We start from the raw sequence: 10,660 nt of genomic DNA, 5'->3' as shown, positions 1-10,660 counted from the left end.
GAGCACCTGAGAGCGCTGGACACCTGGGCGGTGGTGGTGATTCCCGAATGAGATGCATGACGATCGCAAAAGTAACTTTGAATTTTCAAAATAAATGCTACTTTACTTACTTTTAACAAAAGTTACTTTACTTATTTAGTTAGCATTTTTTCTGTCTTTTTGTGTTCTAATCTTCCCGGCATTGTTGTGCTGGTCAGATTTCTTCGTGTGTTTTTAACGTTTCCTCATGTACTTCAGAAATTGGCGCGCGAGACGGAGCAAGATGCAGAGCGGACGCTTTGACGCAGGTGGCTGCATCATTTTACTTCGCTGGGATTCTAAGTCTGGACCAGAGCCAGCATGTACATGTACAATACAGTACAGCACCGTGATCAGTAGACCAGATTATGCTGTCGATCAAAACACGACCAAATCACAGTCAAACGAGCTGTTCACCGTGAGCGTGAACTTCACGCTTGGTCGATTAATCGACAGCGAACCGGATCTTCAGTGCTCACCAGCAAACCCTACGGTATCCATACGTGCTTGTCTCTCTAAGCTGGAGCTCATTCCGTTTCTTTCGTCCACTGCACTGTCACGGGAGAATCGCCTACGACCTGCTCACCTGATTTCGGTCAGCCATGGACTCTCTTAACCATGGTACCAGTAGCATTTCTCGACTGTCCCAGCTGTATATGGTCTCCATAACGCGTGAGAGGGCCCGCAAAACAAACCTCGAGTCTCCGTCACACGTGTTGCTTCAGACCGATGGCAAATTATCACCAGATCCGCTCACAGGTAGGCCACAAAATGTGGCTCACGTTACGAACGCGATCATGTACGGCATTATCAACTCCATCCTGACGATCCCCACCATGTACGGATACGCCGTCATCCTCTTCAGCCACAAAGACTTCGAAGACTTTATGCCGGCACTGTCCAAGCTCGTCATCTTCTCCAGCGTCGTACACCAGGTCATGTTCACACTCATGAGCTCGCTGCCGTTCTCCATCGGCCAAGTGCAAGATGCCGGTCTCATCTTTCTCAGTACCATGGCCACTTCAATCTGCGACTCACTGGGCAATGACGTGCCGCTGGAGGCCAAAGTGACCACTTGTATCATCGTCATCGGCATTGCTACAGCCTCACTCGGTGTCTGTCTCGTGGTCATGGGCAAGCTGAAGCTGGCTGCACTCGCGTCGTATCTGCCGATGCCCGTGATCGGTGGCTACTTGGCCTTCATCGGTATTTTCTGTTTCTACGCTGGCCTCGCCTTGTGTACAGGTCTCGTCGTGAACGACATGGAGTCCATGATCGGCGTCTTCGACAACGCCCACGACGTCCTGCTGTGTGTCCCTGGTATTCTCGGTGGAGCTTTCCTGCTGGTTGTCTCGCAACGTTACGACAACTCATTTATCCTGTCTGGAGCCATCTTGATCATGCCCGTGGTGTTCTTCTTCATCGTGTTGGTGGGCGGCATCTCCATGGACGACGCGCGGGATGGAGGCTGGATCGACCCGGCCAAGGATCCCGCCACTGTCTCGGAGCTGCTCGATCTCTTCGACTTTAACGAGGTGCATTGGGACCAGCTATCTAAACAATTCGGAACGTGGATCGGCATGGTCTTCATCGTCGCGTTCTCGTCCTGTTTGGATATCGCCGCTATTGAGCTTGACATGGGCAGCAAACTCGACTTCAATCACGAGCTCAAGACCGTCGGCTGGTCGAACGTCGTGAGCGGTCTCTTGGGAGGATACACAGGATCCTACATCTTCTCGCAGACCATCTTCACCTACCGTTCCAAGACCAACTCGCGCATCGTCGGTGTGTGCGTCATCATCTCGGAGTTTGCCATCGTGCTGGCCCCCGTGTCCGTCATGAGCTACGTGCCTCGCTTCTTCTTCGCTGCCACGTTGATCTTCATTGCTATCGACCTCATGATCGAGTGGCTCCTCCTCACGTTCAAGAAAATGTCGTTGCGCGAGTATGCGGTGCTGTGGATGACGTTCGTGGCCGTGAATCTCGTGGCGCTGGACGAGGGGATGCTCATTGGTGTGGGCATTGCAATTGTCAACTTCCTGTTGGGCTACATTCGGCTGCCTGTTGTGAGCAGGAAGCCTCGTGCGTCAGGGGCAGCACGCACTCTCTCGGAGCGGAGAACACTGGACCAGAAGCAAGATGCGATCGCGTATTTTGAGCTGAGTGGTTTCCTATTCTTCGGTTCGTCCGTGCAGATCCTCGACATTGTCCAGAAGGCAGTTATCGTCCGTAAGAAAGTACCGGGTGCTGAGGCTGGCGATGCTAGGGCCAGTTATCTAAGTGATGTCGGCGCGCCTTTGACGCCAGATGAGCACCGGATACCCTTGATCGAGTGTCTGGATGGAACCCCTGCTACTGACCCCGACGCCGTCCCGACCAAGTTCGTCGTCATGGATTTCACGAACGTCACGGCGATGGACGCGACCGCCGCACGCAGCGCATTCTTGGTTCTGCAGAAGTACTGCAGCAACCACGACATCACCGTCGTATACGCCGGTGCGCTTCCCTCAATCAAAGAAGTGCTGGTCAAGAACGAGATCACAAGCGAGGAAAGCTTCTACTCGAGTGCAGAGTCAGCCCTCGAGCTTTGTGAGAACCGACTTTTGGCTGGTGTCGGCAGCGCGATGGCGACGTCAGGTCGCAGTAGTGTCCACCACGACGAAACTTTGGACGAGCTGTTGCAGTACTTCGCTCTTGAGTTGGACGACCCGCAAGTGTCAAAAACTGCCGACCAGTTTTTCCAGAAGCTCGAGGTGCCTGCGGGTCACGAATTCTACAGCTTCGGACAACCGGCAGACTGCTTCTACTTCCTCGCAACTGGTTGTGTCGCCCTTGACCGCAGTAGGTCGGTCGAGTCCAATATATTCAACGTACTGACGGGTTCCCTCTTCGGTGAGGTGGACTTCTTCGGTCGTCAGCAGAGACAAGCGATGGCAACCGCGACAGAATCGTGTGTGGTGTTTGAAATGCGTCGTGAGACGTACGAGACCATGCAGGAGCAGAATCCGGCACTGTACACACGGATCCGCGACGTGGTGATGCAGTCCATGGCAATGTCACTCAGCAATACCTCGAACCATAACTCGATGAAGTCGAATGACGTCGCTATTCGAGTAGAGTAGGTGGGGCCACAGCTTAGAAGCCAATAGTTTCCTGTGAACATGTTAGACGCGCTTTTTTAGGAAATATAAAGTAACGTATTATTATAGTACGGTGTGCCACACTGAGTGTACACCGTTCACTCTAATTAGTCGTGCTTCGAAATTAATCGTGCATTCGCGCTTTAGTGACGTCACATATCTGGGATTTATTTAGTAGCCTCATCAATTCTAAACAAACGCAACGGTTTCTCGCTAATTACTTTATTCTAGTATGCTTAATTTGAAATATGAACGAACAGTTTTTTAATAGCGGGCGATTAAACTTTCAGAATTCTGTGCTCCGACCTAAACACCATAATTAGTCATGCCATGACTAACCTACGCGCGAGATGCCGGCCTCACGAGCGGCGCTCTTGCAATTCACAGACGGGGTCTTGTTCGCTGTCGAGAGCTCTTTGGAAATTATCATCACGCGCGATGAGGATTTTGCGATCGAGCGCGTCGAAGTGCCTAGAGGCGTTTACGACATGATCCAGCGGGACTTTGTGGCTGCCGAGACTCTCTCTACGTTAGACGTGTTTTCGAACTGGCACCTGACGGTAGTGGTGTTCGTCACGTGCTGGCGCGATCACTTTTATAACCTGCTCGGGTCTCATTTTAGATGAAGCTTTCTCGTCGGTGACCATTCACTCTAATTAGTCATACTATGACTATACCATGACTAATTAGAGTGAACGGTGTAGAGGCTTTCAGTAATTTGTAGTCGAAGTACAGAGCAATACTACAATGCTCACAAGTACTATTTGGTATTTCTACTACAAATTATTGTTGAATGATTCTACTGTAGTACTTCGAAGTATTAGTTTTAAGAAGTTGCACTGCTCCCACTAAAAAAAATACTGACCAGATACTGACCAGTTGGCTATCCGGTTGTACATGTTTTACAAACATAGTAGTTACAGAAATATTAGTGTGCGAAAATTGCCTTTTAGCCAGGTTAGTGACTGACTAACTCACTGAGAGACTCAGCGCACAGGTTGTGTAATACACGATTTGGTACTTCGTTGCAGTTATTCCGTAAAAGGCTCAACCTACCGGTATTGATAAAGTTTACCGGTGGAAGTGCTCTTCTGGATGCACTCATTTAACATTGGGAACGCACCTCAACCTGTTACTCACTCTACGTCTTGCCGTCTACTGGTAGCCACCAACTAATCTTAAGACATACTTGCTCGATTCAACCACCGCAGAGTCCATAAGGCACAGCAATAGTCGAATCCCCCGACTACCCCAGCTGTCCATGGTTTTCATAACGCGTAAGAAGGCCCATAAACAAACCTCGAGTCTCCGTCACACATGTTGCTTCAGACCGATGGCAAATTATCACAGGACTCACTCAAAGGTAGGCCACAGAATGCGACTCACGCTACGAACGCGATCATGTACGGCATTATCAACTCCATCCTGACCATCCCCACCATGTACGGATACGCCGCCATCCTCTTCAGCCACAAAGACTTCGAAGACTTTATGCCGGCACTGTCCAAGCTCGTCATCTTCTCCAGCGTCGTACACCAGGTCATGTTCACACTCATGAGCTCGCTGCCGTTCTCCATCGGCCAAGTGCAAGATGCCGGTCTCATCTTTCTCAGTACCATGGCCACTTCAATCTGCGACTCACTGGGCAATGACGTGCCGCTGGAGGCCAAAGTGACCACTTGTATCATCGTCATCGGCATTGCTACAGCCTCACTCGGTGTCTGTCTCGTGGTCATGGGCAAGCTGAAGCTGGCTGCACTCGCGTCGTATCTGCCGATGCCCGTGATCGGTGGCTACTTGGCCTTCATCGGTATTTTCTGTTTCTACGCTGGCCTCGCCTTGTGTACAGGTCTCGTCGTGAACGACATGGAGTCCATGATCGGCGTCTTCGACAACGCCCACGACGTCCTGCTGTGTCCCTGGTATTCTCAGTGGTGCCTGGTTGTCTCGCAAGGTCCCGATAACGGAAAACAATGAAGAATCTGACCCACCTGATCAGTAATCGGCACCAAATTATGGTCGAATTTAAACCATGTTAGTCTTCTACAGTAGAGCTCTTTTGCTGTGTGCTGAAACTCAACTAAATCGTGGTTTGCAACAGATTTTGCATTTGAAAACAGGCAAGTTGCGTCATTAACCAATTGACAAAGGAAGAAAATAAATATTCCCGCGTTACGACCAAATGTATCACAAAGATAAAAAAACTCACATGTTAGATCTCATTACTCGACATGAAAAACGTAGCGGCATCTAGCTATACTTCACCCCTTCAACCATTCTATTGCGATAGAACCTTCGATAGCCATCGTATAAGTGAGGGTAGTGCTCCAGCACCCATTTGGGTTTCTTACGTGCGAGTACAAGCAACGCATTATAAATGGACAGTCTCTTCACCTTGCCGCCGAATTGCTTCACTTTCACGGGCACTTTGAAGTTGATAGCTCTCTCCTCAGCGTCATTCGTATCTCTCTTGCGCAGGAAACGCTTGATGGGGATGTCGTTCTCCCAGGTAGCTGGTGCGCTGATCTCCGCATTCTGGCCCTGACCGGAGGTGGAAGTGGCAATCAAGGCAGCCGTTGCAAGGAATATGATGTAGCTGAGACGCATTAGTTTTCTGGGATGATTTTTCTTCGAGGCTTCGATATGCTGGCGGCGGATTTCAAACTGAAGGTGACTGTGTCCATCTCTACTGTAGAGTCTGGTCCGAATCTGTACTTGCAGTACCGTATGCGTTTGAGCAAAGCCCTTCTGCACGATTTTATTTTTTTGTTCGGAAATGGTTTACGCAAAATTTTACGCAAAATTTTGGCGTGATCATGCCCGCCAGCTGATTAATCCCAGTAAAAAAAAACCTTCATAATTAATTTTCTTACCTTGTCTTTTAAATATTTTAGATTAAAAATGAGGTCGAATGCTTTGTTTTCGGGTCCAGAAAAAAACTTCAGAATGAGGGAGGCCTGATTGGCTTTTGTAACGGGGTATGGACCAAGTGTACTACAGGTTACATTGTGTGAATTGTCACTCTCCGCGATACCTGGTACATGGTACCAGGGGCTCTAGAGGCCCACCAATGGCTAGCAGCATACCGAATTCCCTTAGTTATGACATTCAGAAAAATGTTTGGACATAGACCAGAAATTGCATGTCAAAGTGCTCATAATTTTGTTTATTGTTGTAGATCAATATCTGCAACGGCTCGGAACATGTCGTCAAAATCATCGTCCATACTAATAGTGTAAATTCTTCTATCTCCTTGTCTAAATCCCCCGATATAAGGATTTCATTCACGATGGCATTTGCATCCTCGTGCACTGGGGTACTTATAGGCTCAATATCGTCGTGTTCCCCACCACCACGCTCAATCAAACCCATTCCTCCCTCAAATCGTTTATCCAGCGTACCCAACAAAGCTCCTTATCTTTTGGCGGCACCGTGCCCTCACCTTTCGCTCGTGACTTTTTCTTGGTGGCACCACCACATTCGCCGCATAACCTTTCGAGTTTGGGCCGTGTCCGGTGCCAACAATGATTAAAGTGTACGGTGGCTGTCATATTTAGATTGAGGAAGATCAGTACAGAAATTACTGATTGCTCGCTTGATGTCCCCACCTCTTGCCAAGTGGTCTAGGACCTCTAGTTTGTGCGCCGCTGTGAAGGATGACACGATGTTCTTCCTCACTTTGCAGCATCGGCCTCCTGGGAGTCGTGGTCGCCCTTTTGGGCGCCGGCGTTGCGTAGGAGCCATCCGATGGCAAAATGCACTGACAGAAAGACAGTTCGTACGACTGAATGCGATAACTAAGGATGCCCGGAGGTCTTTCCCGCTCGGCCCCTGATTGGCTGAAACCCTCCTGAATGTCATAACAAATAGTACGTGATAACTAAGGGAAATTCGGTAGCTTCACTATAGGCCACTTATAGTTTGTATATCAGACTCAAGCTTAGGCTATCTAAAAATCTGTTTGCAACATACCTATAACTGGTTTCGTCGCTCCCTTCGGCAAGGGACCTGTAAACTGCTGCTCACTGAAAGTTTGTAAACTCTCGGAGGCCGACTTTCTCCAGCGCAAGGTGATGCGTGAACCCATCACACTTGGTAGCACTTGTAGTCAATCCACGCCAACGCAGGAAGATTATCTGAGCCTCTGAAGTTCTGTCGCCATGGACAGGAGTGACTTTCCTCACCTGAACGACGCACAGTTCGAGTCGGTTCGGAAGACGGAAGGCTTCTTCGGGATGAAGGCCTCGCAGAGCCTGATAGGCGTCAGCACCGGCTGAGCAGCTCGAACGTGTCAATGCGTTTGGCGCTGATGAGCGAGAGCACATCACACATGTGCGGGGAACCCTGCAGGTTCCGATGGCGGAAGCAAGTCTACCACACCAGAAGCCAATACGGCTGTGAATCCGTACGAAGGGAAGGAAAGTGAGAATCTCCACTTCTGGGTCCGAGAGGTAGAGCTCGCTATGAACGTGGCTCTGCTTGCCACCCTTAGCTGTCGCGCCAAAGCCTGGGCGTACACGCGGGAGGCGATCTCGTCTGGATGTTTCACATCCTGAACCCATCTGTGCGAACAGCTTCAAGCCGCATTTCTCTCGGCAAACTACGAGTATTGCCAGCGCTTGAGATTCCTCTCATGCAAACAAGGAAGACGTGAGCTGCCGAGTACATCCAAGAGAAACCCATGGCATCCCTAGTGAGCAACTCTCATCAAGGTGTCAGTGCCAGGCGCGTACGCTGGCCTCCGCGTGGCCAAGGTGTTCCGTGTTGAATCGGGCGAACCCCACCGGATCAGTTCCCACGGGCTTGGGTCCGTCGAACATCACATCATTCGTTGTTTCGGCAGCGGGAAGCTAGGCCGCTTCAAGCGACACTGCCCCGCGGTGTAATGGGCCCCTCCATTACATAAGTAGGTAGATTTCTTTACATAAGTAGGTGCATCAGCACACGACTAGCGTGTGCTGAAATGCTGTCATGCCATTGGCTGATATATGGGGAGCCAGACCCATTATTAGCCAATTGGACTATGACGTGTATTTGAGTGGCCAGGGCTGTGGCCTTGGTCCTAAAATAAAGTCAGGGTTGATTTTTCCTTAAACCTAAGACTCAGTCGTCCTATTGCGAGCTTCCTCAACACTATAGTGTAAGCAAGTAACGGAGTAAATACCTGGCCCGTTACACGCGGAGAGACACCACAGGCGGGTTTTCCCCAAGCCCGCCCTCAAGGGTCGCTGGCGGAATCCAAGCCCCGAGGCCAAGGGAATGCCAGAGACCATTAGGGGCATACTGGGGAAGATCTGAATCTTCGTGAGCGGTACGCGGGCGGTGTGTATCACAGGAACTTAGCCCCTGTGCGTCTAGGTACTCTTGAATCGGCGAAGGGCAGCGGTGGGCTGCTTGTAGTATGCGGACGTGTATGGGATACGATCACTTCGTCAGAATCGTGACCGATTCTGCGGCGTCGAAGAGATTCGCACGCCGCCAGTCTGTTGCTCGAAGCAGGAACAAGGTGTCCAATGGTTCGAGAGAAAGCAAAGGCAACGAGACAATGTCAGTGCAACTGACCGACGGGAAGGTGGTTAGCGTCCCCAACATCCAGTTGGATCTGACTGTCAATTTTAAAGACTTCGGCAGCCCAGAACAGCTTACAGTTCTTGACAGGGATCTCTACGATTTGATCCTGGGCATATCCTGGTTTGAGAAGCTCGAGCCCTTGATCGACTGGCGAGGCAAGGCAATTGGTTCCACCGCCCTGTGATGCCCGTCTGAGCATTGGTGAGCTATGTTCCTACCTCGGCCAGGACCTGGGGCGCCAGCAAGGCCTTCTAGGGTACCCAAGCATCTAGCGGACGCTTGGGAGGCGTCGCCATATATGACTGCTCCGAGGAGGCTTTGATGGTGGCAGCGCTAGAAGGCGCCGACCAAGTGGGTAACTTAGGTCCACAAGCGGGTAACATAGTTCAGCATACAGCTGCAGCTGTTACGAGCGCTAGTAATAGCGTGCTCGAGGTGGGTATGTGGTGTAGTGATTTCTCCATAGTTGCGGATAATCGCCCGTCGACAAAGACGCGACACCGCCCAAGATGTTCAAGCGACGAACCCTCGGTCATGTGATGTACAGTGACTCCAAGGTGCAAGAGACTCGACGGCGTCAGTACCGAGCTTTCAACGAATATTGGATACGGTCCATATGTCACTGAATCCAGGCTGTCCTTACTATTAATAATGGACTGGCCGGATTCGCATTCAGCGACCAAGAACTGACCATCTACGGTACGAACCCTCGGTGGCGGTTGGGATGAGTTCGTGGAAGACTCAGCGACCCTTGGAAGACAAGTTCACCGTCTGGAACAGGGCGCGGGCCGTTAAAGATACTCATGCGACGGTGCAGACGACGCTTGGCGTGCAAGAAGATCCATAACGGATCATTGTTCACTTGATATTTGTATACTTGATTAGGACTTTTTATTAGGAATAGATCCGAAAGGGTAAGCATAAATACAGAACATAATTTCCACTCAAGCACACAGAGCGACGTCCGGCTTCAAGGTAAGCGTCTGGTCAAGCTTGTTTGAGTGTGTTATGCCTGTCGGTGAACTCGAAGCTCTGTAGCGAGGGTTCATCCGGCAACTGTGTATTTTGGCCGGTTTCTATCGGGATGTTTTTACGTGACGGCTTATTGTTGCCTACAGTACCGCACCCCGTTTTCGCGCCCTTGGACCTTTGATAAACTTCCGGATGTGATGATCCTGAGTCCAAATGAACTATTGTATGTAAGCTAAAATCGGATTTATTTGCAAGTCCTATATGGTCCACTCCCGCGAAAACGGGGTGCAGTACTGTATTTGCACGACTGGGAGTGCTTGAATTGCCCCCCTTTTATTCTCCCAACCGAGTGTTGAACACTCGGTGCCCTTATAAAGGCTTACCCGTGCCTGGTACCCTTCCGCTGTTGGGACCACGAGGATCCATAACACCTGCTAGCTTTGTTCGTGCTAGTAGCGTTTTTTTTTTAACTGGTTGGCCTGTATAAGTAGTTTACAATGTCCCGTTTGTCCCGGTGCAAGGGCAGAACTGGGATCTTCAGGTCCGCCCGAACGATCGTTTGCTATCCTAGCAGACGTATTGTTGTGGGAACGTCCTAACTACATTTGTAGCTAGAGTTCGCGTGGGAATTCCAACACCACAACTGGTGCCGCGACCCGGAAGCAGAGTGTGACCATTGTGAGATGTTTGTATGGCCTTCCTATTTACCAGCTACCAAATGAGGAAGAACAAAAAAAACAAGAAAACTAGAAACATGGCGAAAGGACAACCGACGGTACCAGCTACGCCTGCCAAGTCTGGCGGGGTTCGGAACGAGAGTTCAAGTCCGGATATGTCGGCGGCACGCTTCGCAGCCGCCACCGAACTTTCGGTGAGCTTTGACGACGAGGCGGATATAGGTCCTGACGCCCACGATTATGAAGATTACAAAGACAAGACGCCGGCTCCAGAGCCAGGCG

General features: G+C 50.4%; 3 protein-coding genes across 3 annotated transcripts; 2 read left to right on the top strand and 1 right to left on the bottom strand.

Annotated features, from left to right (window-relative positions):
- Positions 1-620: 620 nt before the first annotated feature.
- PITG_02832 (Sulfate Permease (SulP) Family) lies at positions 621-2,611 on the top strand (the record flags this gene model as incomplete). The annotated part of the gene is made up of 2 exons (XM_002907674.1): positions 621-2,504; positions 2,573-2,611. The coding sequence occupies 2 exons, from the start codon at positions 621-623 to the stop codon at positions 2,609-2,611; spliced, it is 1,923 nt and encodes a 640-aa protein (XP_002907720.1).
- An 897-nt stretch (positions 2,612-3,508) lies between these two features.
- Positions 3,509-5,135, top strand: PITG_02831 (Sulfate Permease (SulP) Family; the record flags this gene model as incomplete). The annotated part of the gene is made up of 3 exons (XM_002907673.1): positions 3,509-3,726; positions 3,883-3,915; positions 4,526-5,135. 3 exons carry the CDS (start codon positions 3,509-3,511, stop codon positions 5,133-5,135), a joined length of 861 nt encoding a protein of 286 aa, XP_002907719.1.
- Positions 5,136-5,408: 273 nt separating this feature from the next.
- Positions 5,409-5,765, bottom strand: PITG_02830 (secreted RxLR effector peptide protein, putative; the record flags this gene model as incomplete). The annotated part of the gene is made up of 1 exon (XM_002907672.1): positions 5,409-5,765. The coding sequence occupies one exon, from the start codon at positions 5,763-5,765 to the stop codon at positions 5,409-5,411; it is 357 nt and encodes a 118-aa protein (XP_002907718.1).
- Between the last annotated feature and the right edge of the window lie 4,895 nt (positions 5,766-10,660).

The sequence above is a fragment of the Phytophthora infestans genome, genomic scaffold (genome assembly GCF_000142945.1).
Source record: "Phytophthora infestans T30-4 supercont1.3 genomic scaffold, whole genome shotgun sequence".
Lineage (NCBI taxonomy): Eukaryota > Oomycota > Peronosporomycetes > Peronosporales > Peronosporaceae > Phytophthora > Phytophthora infestans.
This window is presented reverse-complemented; position numbering and strand designations above follow the sequence as displayed.